The sequence below is a fragment of the Pleurodeles waltl genome, chromosome 5 (genome assembly GCF_031143425.1).
Source record: "Pleurodeles waltl isolate 20211129_DDA chromosome 5, aPleWal1.hap1.20221129, whole genome shotgun sequence".
Taxonomy (NCBI): domain Eukaryota; kingdom Metazoa; phylum Chordata; class Amphibia; order Caudata; family Salamandridae; genus Pleurodeles; species Pleurodeles waltl.
Window position 1 is genome coordinate 594,140,843 of NC_090444.1, and position 20,058 is coordinate 594,160,900.

The 20,058-nt window shown below is 50.0% G+C and overlaps 2 protein-coding genes across 13 annotated transcripts in view; one reads left to right on the top strand and one right to left on the bottom strand.

Moving 5' to 3' along the window:
- LOC138295848 (zinc finger protein 25-like) overlaps positions 1 to 3,557 on the bottom strand; it is a 101,826-nt gene extending 98,269 nt beyond the window's left edge. For 3 of the 4 annotated variants that reach the window (XM_069234426.1, XM_069234428.1, XM_069234429.1), the window contains exon 1: positions 3,384 to 3,531. In XM_069234426.1, the coding sequence (XP_069090527.1) occupies positions 3,384 to 3,407 (24 nt within the window). In that variant the 5' untranslated portion in view covers positions 3,408 to 3,531. Of the gene's footprint in view, positions 1 to 3,383 lie in introns of all 4 variants that reach the window. The other variant, XM_069234427.1, reaches the window with a different exon arrangement.
- Positions 3,558 to 4,574: 1,017 nt separating this feature from the next.
- ZNF670 (zinc finger protein 670) overlaps positions 4,575 to 20,058 on the top strand; it is a 185,762-nt gene continuing 170,278 nt past the window's right edge. For all 9 annotated transcript variants that reach the window (XM_069234430.1, XM_069234431.1, XM_069234433.1 and 6 more), the window contains exon 1: positions 4,575 to 4,749. Coding sequence is in view for 1 of the 9 variants with exons in the window: in XM_069234432.1 (XP_069090533.1) it covers positions 4,726 to 4,749 (24 nt within the window). In the remaining 8 variants the exon portion in view is untranslated. The remainder of the gene's footprint in view (positions 4,750 to 20,058) is intronic.

The following is a 20,058-nucleotide window of genomic DNA, read 5'->3' on the forward strand; positions in this document are numbered from 1 at the left end:
GTTTGGTTTCTAATCAAGAAATGAGATGCTACAAAAGGAATATTTGCGTCTGTTAATCTTCAAATAGTAAAGGGGCCTTTGCGTATGAAAACACGCTTTTGAGTTTCTTCATACAAATGTTTCCATATGAGAATGCTCACTGTACATACAGTGAATGAGGGAAGTGCAAAATTGTCATTCAGCACACCTTGTGTGAACAGTGACAGCTCTCTATTCTATAAGCACCTCTCACAAGGATGAATCTGAACTACCTTTTGGGATGAGGCTTGTTGAACTGCATATGACACAAGCACACTGGAAGTGCCTGTGTGCACTGCGGCAAGAGACAGGGCAATGGTGAATTGAGTGAAGATGCAGAAAGACACCTTTGTGTTCTTGGTGACGTGACGTTTTCTATTAATAGTATGTCTGGGTGTATGATTTGGCAGCCTTTCCTGTTTGATCAAAGTTCAGAAAACGTTTATTTCTTATATAGGTCATGATACTAGTCCTGATATGTAAGATGGTGTCCAACTGATCAATAGCAATGCAACAAAGTTATTTGCCCAGGATCACACAGTTATGTTTAACACGGGGAAGCCAGGATTATAACTTAGGTATCCTAATATCACAACTGACAATTTAGCCACCAGACCACACCCTCTGCAAGGAAGTGGGAAGCTGCATATGACATGTCTGTGACAGAAAGTCTGTGTCCACCAGCCGGAGTCTGGACGTCCTCCTCCACGCATAGCCCTAGCCCGGATCCCTCCAGCGGGCTGAGTCATTGTTTATAGTCTCTGTCACAAAACAGCTTTCTGGGGGATAAACAAAACACGAGATTTAAGCAGCGGGTTAACCTCCAGCCCAGCTAGGTGTTCTGTACAACTGTTTATATGGCGTACACTCACTGCTAGACATACTTACATAGAAAAAGGTAGTTTTCAGGTTGACTTATGATAAAATCTTGGTCTACTCGTTAAAAATAAAAAAAATACCTTTATATGTGGCGGCCAGTAGAGGGACACTTGCCACAGATACAGGAAATTATACATTGAACAAGCTCCATGGATGATCAGAGAACAGGAAGAGCCTAAGAGAAGGTGGAAACAGCAAGAGGCCCAAAACAGAGAATTGGGAGCCAACCAATTTTGAGTAACTTAAGTATGGGGCGGTCTCCAAGCATGTTTTTGGGCTTTATTTAAATTTACAATAGCTTTTGCAGACAGTGCATGCACCATGTAGGGGAAACATCGAAACAGCATGCTGCTACCACCGCTCAATGTAAATGTGCCAGGAAATGGATGCTAGCCCCATTTTGGCTAGAGTTTGTGCTTGGTGCACCACTCCAAACCTCAAAGCCAGGTCCTGGGTCTCAGGGTCAGTTACAAGGGCTAGGCCTCAGTGCACATGCAGGGTTATCGTGCATGCTGTTCAAAAAGTCATGAAACCAAATAACCTACAGCAGTGGTTCTAAGCCTTTTGGCTTCTGTGGACCCCTACTCAATTATAACTGGAACACGGAAACCACCAATGAATCATTATTGGAATCAGGGGAGCCCCACTGAGTCATTACTGGAAGAAGGGTACCCCGGGCAAAGCATTTTTGATGATCTGAACCTCAAAACAATACACAAAAAATACAAAACAAGCATTCATCAAACAAATACTAAAAAAAAATATTTTATTCTCAAACAAATGTTAAAAAACACAACATTTTCATTTTAATAGGAAGGTTGAAGCTTTTCTAAATTCAATTGAGGTCACTCATCGTCTATACTATATTCTGTTTGATGCACTTACACCGCTACCACTAATCAATCTGAGGATTCTAATTTAATTTTTAACCTCCCATTTCAAAATCCATCACATTTACACAGCATTTTAAAATGTTTATTTGTACATTTTGATTATTTAATTGCATAAACTGTATTTATTTGTTCATATTATTGAATTTTCTAAGTAGTCGTGGATCCCCTGAGGAGGCTTTGCGGACCCCCAGGGTTCACGGATGACTGGTTAGGAACCATTGACCTACAGGACAGGTGTTGACTGGCTCTCACCTGACATGTATAAATGTCTGTTTTGTTTTTGTTTAAAAAAATAATAATAAGGTAATTCAAAAGAAAAGAAAGGAGAGCTGGACCTACTACACACAAAGCTTTGTGAGATAGCATTCCGTGATTTGTAGTGTGGGCTATGCTATTTTAAATTCAAGGCTACAAGTGCCAGAATGCAAAGAAAAAACCTGAACTTCATGATTTACTCATAAGTGAAAAATGAATAGCTCTGCAACTGCCTGAGAAGTTGAAAAATATACAGCTACTGGAGAGACCAAAAAGAGAGAAAGAAGCATTAAAATCAAGGTAGATGTTGGCTTTGTCCAGAGTATTCCTCCCTCACTTCTTGCTATTGGCTACTTGGGGTATCATTCTGCCTCCTATAGACAGCATGCATTAAATTGCATGAAGCTCTATTTAACATCTGAAAACACACTCAGCCATTACACATTCAACTATCTATCTATGATGTGCATTGTATTTTTTAGGTCTAGTGTTTTACACACATACACCTAATGATTGGGCTGAGCAGAGCCCCCAACAATGACATTTTACAAAGGCCAATGCCATGTAAAGCGCTCCTCCGATCGAGCTCGCACTACATGAAACTTCACATACATAAGTGGTACTGATGTCGAGTTCACTCTATATTAAACCTCCAAAATCAAAATAAATAAAAAAGAACCTATATCCAGCTTGCAGTCTTTGGGTGCAGATACCACAAAGAAACAGAGGCATGCCCAAAAACAAGGAAGAGGAAAAAACAACATACAGACATGAGTGCTAAGCGGAGAGGCACACAAAAAAAAAGGAAAAAGTAGTGCGCCACACTAAGGTATATGGATGATCCTGCAATAATCCATGTGACAGGGTCAGTCTCCAAGGCTGTAACAATGCAGCCTCAAGGCGGTTCAAACGTAAAGCATTTACCTGCAAAATTAAGGGAATTTTGAAAGGCAGGGCAAGGAAGAATGAAAGTGATGGGTGTGAGATGGGCTTGGTGAAAGTCCACAGAAGTAGATTACTACATATCGAAGATAGCGCATGCACGCTGCCTAGGCTCAGCCTAAAATAAAAAATTAAAATGAGGGAATATAAGAAAGGACAACATGCTTTCACAGTTACAGTACATTCAGTGGAGAAAAAAAAATACACTTGATCCAACTTTTCAAGCCGTGCCTGCTGAAAAGCATCATAGGCTTTAAACATCTAAAATTATTTATTATCTCCTGAATCTGCTGCGATTGCCAAGGTTACAAAAAATCACGTACTGCAGAAGTTTAAATAGCGAGTCTCTGGTCATTCTCTAAACTAGAAACCAGGCACGAAAAATAAATGACTAACCTTTTCTGATTCCTGCCGGAGCATTTCTCTCACACGGGTGCTTTCCACTTCAAAGTTTATTAGTTAAACCGTATCTATATATTTGACAAGTGGTTCAATGAACAGAAGCAAACATAATCCGGTTTGGGACGACCCATGTCTGCTCCACTGCACATGACTGAAGCCTGAGATACTGTTCACCAGGACATCCTCGAAAACAGCATCGTTACAGAGACAGCCCAGGGACAAGACACTACCCCTACAGGCAGGCTGCATAAGAACTAATTTTATTCTGACTTATATACAAAAGCACACACATGCCAATAGACCCGATTCCGGCGGTAGCTGTGTCACGCCTGAAATTGCCTCTCCAGTAACAGGAGTCAATGAGGGAATTACATTCTCCCGACTGTTTTTTTAAAAAAAATCCCACATGCTTGAGATTTGGAGTAGATTCACTTTTTGACACAGTATTCGCAATTGATTTTTTTTTAATACTGGTACAGCGTATTAAATTTGAAAATAGAGACTGAAATAAAATGCCTATGTAGCTCCTCCATTCGGATGTGAAAAACCCTAGACTTGTAGACAGTGGTAACAAACCGCTATCATCTGAATTCCAAGATAGATTTTATTTATGTTATCATCAATAGGCAAAGAAAGACATGGCATGGCCGACAAGCCTTCTAAAATGTATAACCACTTTAAAGTGTAAAGCGACTAGACGAGCTTATTTTTTTCACGCTCTTTATTGGAACTCATGAGTCTTTCTTCTTCATGCTGGACATGTTATAGAAACAAACGAAAGACAAAACGGTATCGATGAGTAACCGGTGCTGCATGTTTTTTCAGAGTAAAGCATTCTGAAAGCAAGGAGCACTTTACAATAACGTGTGTTGTTGATTATGCCTACTTTTTCTTTATACTGACTGGAATCATTAAACATCGCAAACATTATATAGCTGGTTTTAATGTATGTCTTTTTGCCTAAAGCCATTATATTTTTTTACCAACTTCTAAGATGCTTCTTTTTAGCTAGAAATGTTAAACGTCAAACAAATATGGGATGCGAAGTGCTGTATTGGTAGGGCCTCTGCCTGCTTGCGCGAGATTGCCCCGGCGATCAGTGTTTCTGATGCTTTGCTGCTGCGCAGGGAGCGTTTCATGGTTAGTGACCACATTTACAGAGCATGTGCAGTTGAATCCGTCAGATGGACCTTTTAGGTTGTGTATGTACCAGTTCTGTTTAGTGTGGCGGCTGCCTGTTTGTCGTAGGATCTGATGAACAGAAGCCATCTATTCTATAGATGCTCAGCCTCTGATACCAAACCTTTTACCTGGATCATACATCAGAGGAAGAGGGATGTCGTGGCAGAATTCAGATAAGGTGAGTAGTGTTTTGTGCAGGACCTGGGCTGTGCTGTAGGAAGGTAGTTAGAACTCTTTAGCTCTCCTCTGCATGCTTTTTAAACTCTTGCCTTAAAAATGCGAGACGTCACGTGTTTAACACGGTGACCCCATTAAGGGCAATGGGGATTGGACATCTTTTTGGTGGGTTAAGTTTAAAAAGCTTGTGACTTCATTAAAGTGTCTGGAGGCATTTTGTTTGTCAGGCGGATGAATAGAAGTAATAAGCGGGTGACATCTGCAAAATGTGGGTGAGTTGACAATTATGTATAGTTGCCAAGTTATCAGATTGCTTATGTGTGACATTTCTATGGTTTGACTGGCTTTGAGTGCCATTTTACTGTCAAATGTGTGACACTTCGAGTAACACGTTTTCGCAAGTAAATCAAAGCAGTGACCAGTATTTGACTCGCTCTCTATGAGTTTTCAGTCATTGTATGCAGACGTATCACACAGCAGTGAACATATGCCTAAAACAAGCCAGGCCTATTGGTGTGGCCAATACTTATTAGCAGAATCAGATCAAAAATGATTTTGTTAATAATTTGAAGTGAAAATGTTTCAATCCTGTAAATTTACACTGTGAATTGAATACCCCTAGATCTGTGGAAGGAGTAGTGGTTTTTGGAGTGCCTCAATCACCCCTGTACGCCTCTTCACCATTTTCCTCTGCAGTTTCTCACTATGTTAGCCACTTATGGAGACACAGTCCGTGGTGCACTGTACCATGCTGATTGCAGGGAGCCTAACCAGTAGTCATTCATATCTACAAATTCATCCTGCCTGGGCGGCTGGAATTATGGGGGTCATTCTGACCTCGGCGGTAAAAGGCCCTTACCGCCGGTCAGAAGACCGCCATAACACCGCCGCGGCCGCGGTTAACCGCCACGGTCATTCTGACCCACAACGGCCAAACCTCCCAAATTCCGTCCTCCACTGCAGCCCGCCACAGCAGCGGGCAGCGATAAACTGGAGATGACCAAACCTCCACCGTCACACCAACAGAAATACGCCCATGCCATTCTGACCCACGAATCCACACGGCGGTCATTCAAACGCGGTATTCCATTGGCGGTACACACCGCGGCGGTCAGAATACACACACATCACCAAAACACAGCCACATTGGACAATTTGAAATACACACACCTGATACACATACACACACCACTCCCACACAATCAACCAACTATAAAACACACACCCACATCACCCACAAACCCCTGCGACCATAATTACTGAGAGAAGGAGAGAGAGACACAGCAGACAATCCAAAGCAAGACACACTGAGGCACACTACACCATCACACACACCACATAGTAGCACAAAGCACCACTCACCAACATACTCATCATCACATACACCACCCCACACCTCACCCACACCACCCCATGGCACCCCAAAGGCACCCACGCTTTTCGGACCAAGAACTCTGGGTCATGGTGGAGGAAATCCTAAGAGTGGAACCCCAGCTCTTCGGCTCGCAGGTGCAGCACACCAGTATAGCTAGGAAGGCGGAGCTATGGCAGCGGATCGTGGACAGGGTCAACGCGGTGGGACAGCATCCCAGGAATAGGGAGGACATACGCAAAAGATGGAACGACCTACGGGGGAAGGTCCGATCGATGGTCTCCAGGCACAACATCGCGGTCCAGAAGACTGGCGGCGGACCCCCACCCACCCCTCCCGAATTCACATCGTGGGAGCAAGACGTCTTGAACATCCTGCATCCTCAGGGCCTCGCAGGAGTAGCCGGAGGAATGGACTCTGGTAAGTCCAATCTCAACTACTATATCCCCCCCACCCCACCAGCATGCCAACCCACACCCCCACCCTCACCCCCAACCCCCCAGCACACATCCTCCCTGACAATGTCTCACCAGCACAACCCACCCATCCCAACACCAACTCCTGCATGCCAACACAAATCATGGGCACCCATCACCTAAGCATGACCACTGCACTAACCCCCCCCCCACTAACTACCCTCACAACACCTCCCTCAAGGGAATGCCTGCACTGGGGGACAAGGGCACCCATAACACGCACGCTATTGTACACACAGAAACAATAACCAAACTCTCTTACCCCATGCAGGACCCGAACGACAACACACCAGCCAGGAGGGTCCAGAAGTGTCCATCCCACCACCGGAACAGGCCCACACTGAGGATAGCAGCTCTGTCGACAGTGAACCTGATGACCAGCCCGGACCATCGGGGACCTCTGGGCAGTCGGTTCCCCTCAGGCAGCCACAGGCCACACCAGACCCGACCCCCTCTGCCAACACCAGCACAGCTCCCACCCAGCGGGCCCATGCCTCTGTCTCTAGGACAGCTCAATCAGCGGTGTGTCTGCCACTACAGGGCACCCAGGCTAACCCAACACCCCAACAACAACAGGGACCTGGGGGCAGTGGTAGCGGGCACACCGTCCAGGGGACAGAGGCCGGGGGAAACCGGGCAGCTCGGAGGGCTGCTGTGCGACAGGGGGGGGAGGAGAGGCCCAGGGAACCCACTCTCCAAGAGGCCCTCACCACCATCATGGGGGCATACCACCACTCCCAAGAAACAATGGCGACGGTACTGGCCAGGTTCACTGAGATCCAGGCACAGCAGGAGGAACGCTACATGGGGTTCAGGGAGGAGCTGAGAATCATCGGGACCGCAATGGGGACCATCGTCCTGGCCCTCAACAGGATAGAGGACGCGTTGCAGGACCATGGTGCACCACACAGGGCCCCTGTCACTAGCCCGGACCAGGAACAGCCTACCACCTCCGCCGGCGCTAGTGGACAGGAGGTCCCAACACCTCAACAGCCCCCCAGAACCCCACCTCCTGCTGAAGAACAACCACCCCGTAAGAGGAGCCTGAGACCAAAAAAAAAGACAGAGTAGGATGTCAAGACCCCCGCCAGCAGGACATACCCCCTCAAGTCTTCCCACTGTCCCACATTGCCACCCTGTCCAACCATGAACTGCCTATGCTCCATCCTTCCACAGGCAAAAGGACAATGCACCTGTGAGACTGAGAACTGGACTCTGCCATGGATATTCCTCCACCCCCACCCATCACCCTTAGAATCACATGTACCGATATCTAGCACTGTAAATAAATCACATTTTGCACACAAATCTGTTTTGAGTCATGCTGTATTATTAACAAATGTATTACATATTACTGTTCGATTTCTGTTCTGTCAATTAGTCATGACAACATACCAATGTCAATACGCTGTAGTTCATGGGCGAACCAAGCAGAAGTCAGGTACTGAGTCAGACAGCACTGAGAAGGGAAGGGAAAGGCAAAAATTAATGAAAAACATCTGTGGGGAACTACAGAAAGTACAGATGCAGGAGGCTATAAGCAATTGTGAAATGGCGTGGGTGATTCTTACCTGTGTGTTACTGGAAATACTGTTGTATCACTCTGTCCCTATTGTCTGTGTCGTCCTCAGAGTCTTCCTCCTCTTCACTCTCCACAGGCTCCACGGCTTCTACAACACCACCATCTGGACCATCCTCCTGCAGGAAAGGCACCTGGCGTCGCAAAGCCAGGTTGTGGAGCATACAGCACGCCACAATGATATGGCACACCTTCTTTGGTGAGTACATTAGGGATCCACCTGTCATATGCAGGCACCTAAACCTGGCCTTCAGGAGCCCAAAGGTTCGCTCAATCACCCTCCTAGTACGCCCATGGGCCTCATTGTACCGTTCCTCTGCCCTGGTCCTGGGATTCCTCACTGGGGTCAATAGCCACGGCAGGTTGGGGTAACCAGAGTCACCTATTAGCCACACACGCTGTCTCTGTAGCTGTTCCATCACATAGGGAATGCTGCTATTTCGCATAACATACGCGTCATGCACTGACCCAGGGAACTTGGCATTTACATGGGAGATGTACTGGTCAGCCAAACAGACCACCTGGATATTCATTGAATGGTAATTCTTCCTGTTCCTGTACACCTGTTCATCGTCATTTGGGGGGACTAAAGCCACATGGGTCCCATTAATTGCACCAATGATGTTGGGGATGTGTCCAAGGGCATAGAAATCAGCTTTCACTGTAGGCAAATCACCCTCCTCTGGGAAAATGATGTAGCTCCGCATGAGTTTCATCAGGGCAGACAACACTCTGGATAAGATCTTGGAAAACATAGGCTGAGACATCCCAGATGACATGGCCACTGTTGTCTGGAATGAGCCAGTTGCAAAGAAATGGAGGACAGACAGAACCTGCACTAGAGGGGGAATTCCTGTGGGTTGGCGGATGGGGGACATCAGGGCTGGCTCCAGCTGGGCACACAGTTCATGGATGGAGGCTCGGTCAAGTCGGTATCGTAGTATTATGTTGCGTTCTTCCATTGTGGACAGGTCCACTAGCGGCCGGTACACGTGAGGATTCCTCCTTCTCATCGCTAGTCCCAGCGGACGGTGCCTAGGAAGGAGAATATGGAGTACAGAGTCAATCCACTCACAGGTACGTACAACACAGCTTGCACACTACAGGTAAATGTATGGTTTGATATGTTTGTATGTGTGCCATTGCAAGGCCTAGGCCTGTGTGACGCATTAGAAATTAAGCCATGTGGGCCCTTGAAATGGCCGATGCCTGACCTGTGAAGTGGGACAATGGGATGTGAGGTCACTGCGCTGGCGGGGCACACCGTGGCGGTAGGCGGTCGAAGACCGCTGTGCGAAGACGCATTGGTTAACATTGAAGCCTATGGGTTTCAGGAGCCAATGACGATGTGCGCCGGCGGTCGCGGGACGCACCGCCGCGGTACGCACCGCCGCGGGCGTGACCGCCATTTTCTATCTGCTCAATCATTCGAGACCTGATCATCCACAGGAGAGGACCTATACTGCAAGTGCTGCTGTGAACTCGGTCTGGAAGTGACAATGGCTGCTGCTACTGGTGAAAGGGCCCCCGCCTTCAGTTCAGAAGAGTTGGAGAAGCTCGTGGACGGGGTCCTCCCCCAGTATGCGCAACTCTACGGTCCTCCAGACCAACAGGTGAGTACACTCAGTGCACATTGAATGGGTTATGCCTGTGTGGAGGGGGGGGGATGTAAGTTGGTGGGGTGTGGAGGGAATGGGGAGTGCAACGCACGACAGATGAGAGAATGGGAACCATGACAAGGTTGAGGAGGGGGGGGCATGTACTCCAAACATGCAGATATGTGACGGTTTCTCTTTCCCACCCTGTACATGTCAAACAGGTGAGCGCCCACCAGAAAATCAATATTTGGCGTGCCATCGCCGAGGAAGTCCGGAACTTGGGGGTCCACAACAGACGGGGCACCCACTGCCGCAAGAGGTGGGAGGACATCCGCCGCGGAACGAGGAAGACCGCAGAAACACTGCTGGGGATGGTCTCCCGACCTAGGAGGGGTGCCAGTCGCACCATGACCCCCCTGATGTCCCGGATCCTGGCGGTGGCCTACCCTAATTTGGATGGGCGCTTGAGGACAGCACAGCAGACACAAGGGGGTGAGTATCCGCACATTCTCCTATCTGTATGCGCATTGGAGGCGTCTGGGTGGGGGAGGAGGGCTGTGGGTGACATTAGGCCCGGGCGCTCTCTGTAGTGTAGTCCGCTCCCTTAGGCATGGCCCTGTGCCCCCGCCCCCCACCTCTGTAGGGTGCCAAGTGCAGCTACCCATGCTCCAGCATCACACGTGCGCGTGTGTTGTCCCTAGACCTGTTTGCCTAGTCAGAAGTACTGAGTAGTGTACCCCAAGTTCGCGACTTAGTGCACGAGGCACCCGTGTCTGTCCTCTCCGCAAAGGGTATTGCTAAGGCATGCACTCAACTTTGTTTAATTTCTCCCCCCACCCTAAATCTTTGTCTTCTTGTGTTTTAGCATCATCAGGCGGAGGAGATTTGGCGTCGGAGCAGGAGGGAGCTGCAGGTCACCAGGCCCCGGTGGGCACTGACACAGACACCGAGGGCACCAGTGATCCGGAGGGCGAGGGGAGCACCACAACGGGGGCCGGTGGAGACACCAGCGACACGGACACGTCCTCGTTTGGGAGCTCCCTAGCGGGGGCGGCACCATCTGTGCCCCCCGCAACAACAGGTACAGCCGCCACCCAGCGCACCAGCACCGCCCTCCCAGCAGCCCCTCAGTCTTCGCTCCGTGGCCGCTCGGCCAGGAAGGCGCGCGTCTCCTTCGCCCCAGGCACCTCAGCCCCTGCCTCTGTTACCCCTGCTGCCCTCAGTGCGGAGCTCATTGACCTGGTGAGGACGCTCATTGTTGGGCAGACTACCCTTCTGAATGCCATCCAGGGGGTGGAAAGGGAGGTGCATCGGAGCAATGCCTACCTGGAGGGCATTCATTCGGGTCAGGCTGCCCATCAACGAGCGTTCACTGCTCTGGCCTCAGCACTGACGGCAGCCATTGTCCCTGTCTCCAGTCTCCCTCTTCTATCTGCCTCCACCCTTTCTCTGTCTCCTGTACCTCAACCTATCCCATCCACACCATCAGACCAGCCTGCACACACCTCAACACCCAAGGCCAGCTCATCCAAACATAAGCACCACAGAAAACACAAGCATTCACCCAAGCAACACACAGATGCAGACATATCAACAGTCACTACCACCTCTGTGTCCCCGTCCCCCTCGTCTCCCTCCTCCCTCCCTGTGACGTCTACACTCACACCTGCATGCACCCCAACATCAGCCAGTTCTTCCACCACCAGCAAACCCTCCACTACAGTCCGCACACCTGCAGTCACCACCCCCACTGGCATTTACACGTCCCCTGTGTCCTCTCCCACTGTGTCTGTCACCCCCTCTTCCAAGACACATAAACGCAGGCAGACACCCAAACAACAGCCAACCACCTCACCACAGCCTACGTCCCAGTCACCTGCACCCAAGGACAGCACACCTGGCTCTCATACAACCACATCCTCTTCCTCCACTTCTCTCACCACTACTCCTACCCCTTACCTTGGTCCCAAGAAAAATTACCTCTCCACTTTTGACCTCTTTCCCTCCCCCGACCCACCCCCTCCAACTGGGAAAAGTCCCAAGGGCACCTCAGCCACCACCAGCCCAACTACTACAGTGCAAGTGGTGCATGGCATGTGGAGTCCACCCTTTGGCGGCAGTAACACTTCGGTGAGCAGCAAGGGGACAGCCAGCCCCCCCCCAGGCAAGAGGACCCGGAAATTGAAGGGCCGCCATGAGCGGACAGAGACGGCTGCCCCCAAGGAGGTGACTCCGGCCACTTCACCGGCCACAGCAGCCAGGGGAGGCAAGGGCCCGAGAGCCCCATCTAAGGAGCGGAAGGACAGCAGGGCGGAGAGGACAACCACCAGGAGCGCGGAGCAGAAGGGCCCCACAAGCCCCATCCCGGCTGCAAGGGACGACACCAAAGGGCCCAGGACTCACTCCCCGAAGGGGCCTGACACAGCACGGTCGGAGGGCGAGTGAGCAGGGTGTCCAGGCCAGGTATGACTCCCTTGACATACTGCAAGAGCACCGCTGAACAGGGCCCCGCCGTGAAGACCGGTACCGCTGAAGAGGGCCCCGCCGTGAAGACAGGTACCGCTGAACAGGGCCCCGCCGTGCAGAAGAGCACCGCTGAACAGGGCCCCGCCGTGAAGACAGGTACCGCTGAACAGGGCCCCGCCGTGCAGAAGAGCACCGCTGAACAGGGCCCCGCCGTGAAGACAGGTACCGCTGAACAGGGCCCCGCCGTGCAGAAGAGCACCGATGAACAGGGCCCCGCCGTGAAGACAGGTACCGCTGAACAGGGCCCCGCCGTCTCAAGCACCGCTCCGCTGGGCCCTTCCTGTCAAGCACCGCTCCGCTGGGCCCCGCCGTCTCAAGCACCGCTCCGCTGGGCCCTTCCTGTCAAGCACCGCTCCGCTGGGCCCTTCCTGTCAAGCACCGCTCAGCTGGGCCCCGCCGTCTCAAGCACCGCTCCGCTGGGCCCTTCCTGTCAAGCACCGCTCCGCTGGGCCCTTCCTGTCAAGCACCGCTCCGCTGGGCCCCGCCGTCTCAAGCACCGCTCCGCTGGGCCCTTCCTGTCAAGCACCGCTCCGCTGGGCCCCGCCGTCTCAAGCACCGCTCCGCTGGGCCCTTCCTGTCAAGCACCGCTCCGCTGGGCCCCGCCGTCTCAAGCACCGCTCCGCTGGACATCGCCATGTCATGCACCGCTCCGCTGGGCCCCGCCGTCTCAAGCACCGCTCCGCTGGACATCGCCATGTCATGCACCGCTGCGCTGGGTCCCGCCGTCTCAGGCACTGTTTATGGTTCACTGTGCCCACCATGCCTCCTCCTTGACCACTGGACTCTGTAATCCACCTGAGAGACTGTGGCTTTGCACTCCCCAGGATGGTCCAGTGGGCAACCCACCCACTGCAGAGACTTGAGAGACTGTGGCTTTGCACTCCCCAGGATGGCACAGTGGGCAACCCACCCACTGCAGAGACTTGAGAGACTGTGGCTTTGCACTCCCCAGGATGGCACAGTGGGCAACCCACCCACTGCAGAGACTTGAGAGACTGTGGCTTTGCACTCCCCAGGATGGTACAGTGGGCATGGTGGCTCCTCGTGGATCTGGCGTCGTGGACTCATGTGGCTGTGGTGGCCCCCTCTTCCCTTCCCCCTGAGGTGCCTGTAGTTTTGACATCGGATGCCCCTGCAGTGTTCTCTCCAAAGGACTCAGGTCTCGTGTGTGGGCTTTGCCCTTGTTTCGCAGAACCTTGGCCCACGGACATGTTAGATTCGTAGGATGTGCAGGACTTGTTACTTCAGTGATACACTGATGTGTATATCTTTTTGGTTTTTGTAAATATTTTTCACGGTTGCTCAATTATTTCCAGGTGCTTTTTTTGTACATGAAAATTTATTCCAAATTTGGTTGTGTCATTGTATTTTTAAAGGGGCTTTGTGTGGTGTCACTGTGACTTCCTGCTCTGCATTGGTGTGTACATATTGGGGGGGTGGGGGGGTCGCATATGTGTATGCCCATAACCTTTCTTCCTCCCCCCTCCCATGTGTCGTAGGTGCAGTACTCACCGTTGACGTCTGCGCCGGAGTTCGTACTCGTGGTAGATGAGCAGGTAGACGAGAGCAGGTATGATGTTCAATTCGGGTTCCATGCTGTCCGTATTCCGCGTGGAGTGTGTCGAGGTGAGCGTTTTCCATTGAAAATGTCTGTTTCCGCCGTGTTTTTATCGGCGGGGCTCCCGCCCCGGAAAAGGTGGCGGATTGGTGGGTCGTGATAGGGTGGGCGGTACATTGTCTGCCGCCTGGCTGTTGGCGGTGACCGCCGCGCTGTTTGTTTGATCCGCCGTGGCGGTCGGAGTGTTAATGCGGCGGGCTGTGTTGGCGGTTCCCGCCAGGGTCAGAATTGCATTTTTTTGACCGCCGGCCTGTTGGCGGGTTGGCCGCCGCTTTATCACCGACCGCCAGGGTCAGAATGACCCCCTATGTCTTAAAGGCTGTCTATGGAGCCCGCAATATAGGACTCGAGCTGGGACTCATTCGAGCCAGGTAAACCAGAGGAAAACAACATTTTGCCAGCATGACTTCCTCCACAGTAAGGGTCACATACGGCTGAGCCACTTGGGTGACATGCATGCAATTGGAAGCACAGAAGGAAACAAAGCTGCCACTCTGGGTTTTTGTTGCAGTAGTCACCACACTTTTTGCCAGGTATTGGATGCAACTTTGACTGAAGTGCTCTGGGTTCCTGCTAACCAGGTCCCCAGTGCCAGTGTTCTTTCCCCGAAAACAAGATAACTACAATTGTTCCACAACTGGCCATACCTCTAGCACCTTTGTAAGTCCCTAGTAAGTGGTACCCCTGGTACCTATGGCATGGGTACTAAGAGGGTCCCTGAAGGGCTGCATCATATATTGTGCCACCCTAAGAGACCTACATTATACTCGTGCTAACTGCTATTGCTGGCAGCATGAAATGGTGCAGACAAAAGTGCAAACCCAACATGACACACAACGTGTGTGCCATGCCCACTGACACTGCATGCAATATATGCAAGTCACCCCTACAGCAGGCCTTACAGCCCTAAGGCAGGGTGCATTATATTACATGTGTACACATACCTGCATGATCAGATATGCCCCTGCTATGTCACGACCAATTCTTGAATATAGTAAGTAAACAGGGAAGCCATTTTTAGTACATGTGCTGGACACTGGTGATTACGAGGTCCCCAGCTACGTGATGGCTTCACTGAAACCTATGGTGTTTGGTATCATACACCTTGTATTAATAAACCCACCCTAATTCCAGTGATTCCTAAAGTGGGCTACCGGATGTGAGCACGACATTTAGAATTCCACCATCTTGTTTTAGGTGGAAATAGACTCAATGGGTCAGGGTTATGCCCACCCCCCACTGGAAGTGGTCATTTAGGGGCGTAGTCACCCTAAAGGTAGGTAGCCCATAGACCACTAACACAATCCCTTAACGCCCCTAAATTGAGTATTTAAGAGGCACCCCTGATACCAGAAACTAGATTGTACTGACTTACAAAGAAGAAGGATACCAAAGAGCTGTTAAAAGCAAGAACTGAGGAGCAGCAACTGACTTGGTGCCAACCCTGCAGGCATGCCTGCTTAACTCAAAAAGAATAGATGATGGGCAGAATGCTGAACAAATCAAACATGATGAGGGGTGATAACCCGAAACCGGTCCCAGGTTTCTTGTTTCCGGTGAATGAGGGTGAATGTTCGATTTGTTCAGCATTCTGTCCATCATCTGTTCTTTTTGCTTTTGTCGCCTTAAGTGGAAAGGGTATGCCCAGACATGGGTCCCATGCTCACTGAGTCACTGGATTCAACCTAGCCTGGCTGATCAGGAGTGATATCCCTAAACTGGTCCCAGGATGCATGTTTCCAGTCCAGGAAGGACCTGGTCCTGCAGTTCTGGCAGGACAGTTCCCATGGAGCACAAGGCCGACACTGATTTGCTCATGGCTGGGTCCAAACTGGGGTGGCACGGTGAGCAAACAAACAATGGATTAAACCCAGATGTGTAACTCTTAGTGAATGTTTGATTTGTTTAGCATTCCTTCCTTTATCTGTTCTTTTTGTTTTTGTCGCCCTAAGTGGAAAGGGTATGCCCAGACATGGGTCCCATGCGCACTGTGCCACTGAAATCAAGCTAGCCTTGCTCATGAGGGGTGATACTCAGAAACCGGTCCTTGGATGCTTGTTTCCGGCCGAGGGATGACCTGGCCTGGCAATTCAGGCTGGACTGTTCCCATGGGGAGCAGGGCCGAGACTGATTTGCATACGGCTGGGTCCAAACTGGGGTGGCGTGGTGAGCAGAAAAATAATGGATTAAACCGAGATCTGTGACTCAGGGTGAAGGATCTGTTTAGCATTCCCTCCATCATCTGTTCTTTTTGTTTTTGTTGCTCTAAGTTGAAAAAAGGGTATGCCCAGATGTGAGTCCCATGCTCTCTGTGCCAATGAATTCAAGCTAGCCTGGCTGATGAGGGAGTGATACCCAGAAACTGGTCCTTGGATGCTTGTTTCCGGTCGAGGGAGGACCTGGCCTGGCAGTTCGGGATGGGCTATTCCCATGGGGAGCAGGATCAAGACTGATTTGCTTATGGCTAGGTCCAAACTGGGGTGGCGTTGTGAGCAAGAAATGATGGACAAAACTCAGATTTGTGACTGGGGAGTGAATGTTTGATTTGTTCAGCATTCCATCTGCCTCGTAGGCTCTCATTATTCTAATGAGACTACTGGATTTGGTCGGCAGATTCACTTGCATTGTGGGGGACTGAGTCTAAACCCACTACATGTGACACCTGAACGAATAAAAAATAAGGGGTGTGGAATAGTGGGGAAACAGGCGCTGAAGGAAAAATACTTGGCCACAAAGTAATTAAATGGTTCCCTCATAAGGAACCACACCCATCCCTTCAATGTTTACAAAGGAAACAATTCACATAAAGATTACCAAAGTGAGGTACTCAAAAAACAATCATAACACAGATATAAGTATATATAAAGGTGTGACAAATAATATGGTACAGTAGTTGCACAATCCCAATAAATTAGTATCACCAGTCAATGTGTAACCGATCAAGTTATCTCCATATTTATTACAATGAACAGTTCTTCTAAAAATGAAGTAATCACAATGTCCAAACGCTGAAGCTTCACATGGAATTTCAAACGCAAAACAGATCTTGAAATGCAACAAGCCAACACGTGTTTCGTCATGGGATCAAATCCCACACGACTTCTTCAGGGCTAGAAAGTTACATAAACACAACATTTGAGTAGAGAACATAAATTGCAAATAACAAATACGGGTAACAATACCCAATAATAAATAGGATATGAGTCAAGAAAAGAAGGAGGAAAATCTCAAGCACAGGGAAGAGTAAAAAAACACAGCTGAAAAAAACTGAAACATCCAAGCCACATCAGAATCAAATGTGCTCACAAAGCCACATCGAATAAAATCACCAAAAACCTTAATTGTGAGAGACCCAAAGATAGGACAAATAAAAGATATGCATTGAAGATAATGAATCAAAAAGTTAGACCCAAGAAAAAACAATCTTGACTGGAACTCCCTTCAGATAACAAGCCAAGTTTGTAGCCGAAGCGTTACATGCCCCATGCAAAGACAGCTGTTTACAAACCATTGAATGGCTGACAAAAGTCTTGCATTCACTGCCTCTAAGAAAGACCTCTTTATGGATCAAAACTGTTTATTGTTTTAAACGCATAAACATACAAAATACAACACATCGCAGGACAGTAGATGAAATGTATCACCGCAGCTTAGCTCCAGATCAACAGATAGGAGTCCCTCTAATAAGTCCCTTCATCTTGCCCACAGGGACCCCACCGTCAGCCTCCTCCTTGCGATCCAGTGAGCAGGCGGGGAACACCCAATAGTCGTCCCGCATATGAGAACCAAGCAAACATATAAATAACAACACACCAACAATGCTTCCCCACCAGAGTCCGTGTCATCTCTCCACTCCACTACCCCTCCCCGCCACTCAATCTCAGCCCTCCCAGACATCTCTCCACGCTGCACTCCGACCAAAGTTCAAGTCAGCCTCAAAACTCTCAAATAAGCCGGACATGTCAACTCTGTGTATTCTGCAGATAGGATCCGAAGGAATTGCTTCCATAGTACACCCAAGTCTCCCATCCGCTGCTGAGAGGCCAGGGTGAGTTTCTCCATGGCGATAATAAACTACAGCTTCTGAAACCACGCGACCCGCGTCGGAACCCTTTCTGTGCCCCACCCAGCTAGAATCAGCTGCAGCGCCGCGTTGAGTGCCAGGGACATCTGTCTCCCTTTTAGCGATCTCAAAGGAAAATTAAGGGGATTGGGCAGCCTTAGCAAGATTTACGATGGGAATCTAGGGATCTTAATCTGGAACGCTGCATCAATATCATCTATAATGCTCTCCCAATAACGGTGGAGCTTGGGACAATGCCAGAGTAAGTGCACAAGTGTGCCCGTGCCTCCACACCCCCTCCAGCAAAGACCAGACTTAACAGGGTCCCATGCGTGTATTCGTGCTGGGGTGTAATACTAGTAGGAGGTCACTTTATATGATGTCTCCGTCCCGCTGCGTTATAGGCTGTGTGGTGTACTCTATAGAATATACTATCCAACTCCTCATCCGAAAATTCCCTCTCTCCCATCTCAACTGTCCCTTGGACTTAGGCGGACGCTTCTCCCCCTGCAGAAGCCGATAAAGTTCTGAGATAACTCTTTTATCATCCTTCTTTAGCAACAGCCATTTCTCCAATGGCGTAAGAGGCCTATCTATTAATGCTCTGTTAGCTGGCAGCAGAGCCCAGTGCCTTATCTGATAATACATCAACCTCTCCGCCTCCGACAAGCCATACGCCTCCCTCATCTGGTCAAAGGACAACACCCCTTGTTCATCAAAAAGGCTTCCCACCCTCTTGCATGCCCCCTCGTAGCAACGTCTCAGGCCTCCCAGGCAGAGCCCAGGCTCAAAGTCAGGGTTCGCGCCTATGGGGGTCATCGGAGACGGAAAAGACGTCAGTCCCGATCGGCAGGCCACTGCGTCCCATATGCGTAACATTGCTCCCGTGATCGGGGAAGAATAAAGTCCTCTTGCCTTGTGCCGATGCCAAAGCCAAGGCTCCTTCCATATATGAGAGCCCACCACTGCCTGATCCATAAAGCACCAGTGTTTCTCGGTGAGTGGGCGACTCCACTCCAAGAGAAAGCACAGCTGCGTCGCCTGAAAATATCGTAAAAGACGGGATCGCCAACCCCACCCACCTTTAGGGCGATATAAAACACGTCGCGGGAGATGCGCCGGACGGCCCTCCCATACAAATCGCAGAGCTGCCGATTGAAGAGTGGCTATCGTCCGAGGAGGCGGAGTCAGCGGGAGCGCCTGAGACACATAAAGTATACACAGCAAGATTGTCATCTTCACCGCCTCCACCCTGCCCAGCCAAGACAGCTTGTGTCTCCCCCACGACTCCAGGTCCCGCTGTTCCTCACGAACCAACTTCGTATAATTCAAGCTCGCCGTCTTTGCGGCAGAGGTCGCCAACTCAACCCCTAGATAGGAAAGGCACGAAGACGACCAAAGAAAGGGGTATCTAGCTCTCAAGACTTCCTCATGCTCTGAGCTTACCGACAAACTAAGGACCTGAGACTTCTGCATGTTCACCCGAAATCCCGAAGCCTGGCCAAACTCAGCAATTATCTCCATAAGCGCAGGAAGCGAAGTCGCAGGCTCCGCAAGGGTAAGGATCAGATCATCTTCATACAGGGTAATGAGATGGTGGTCTCCGACAAATTTCACACCGGAAACCAGGGGGCTATCCCGCAAGCGCTGCGCCAGGGGCTCCATGTATAGCGCAAACAAAAGGGGAGAGAGCGGGCATCCCTGTCTAGTCCCGCACCTGACCGGGAACGGCAAGGAAAGCACACCGTTAACACGAACCGCCGCTCTGGGAGACCTATAGGCACATCGGATCCAAGACCTAAAACCGGGGCCTAGCCCGAAACGCTCCAATACTCGAAAAAAAGATATGGTCAGCGAACCCTATCGAAAAGCGCCTCCCGACGGGATCGATCTATTTTATCTAACAAATGCAGAAGCCGCTTCGTGTTATCGCTACATTGTCGGTTTGGAATAAAACCTGACTGATCCGGATCAATAAGACCCGGCATATAAAGATTAAGGCGGTAAGCAAGAATTCCAGTAAATAGCTTGGCATCTATATTCAGGAGCGAAATCGGCCTATATGAAGCGCACTCCTC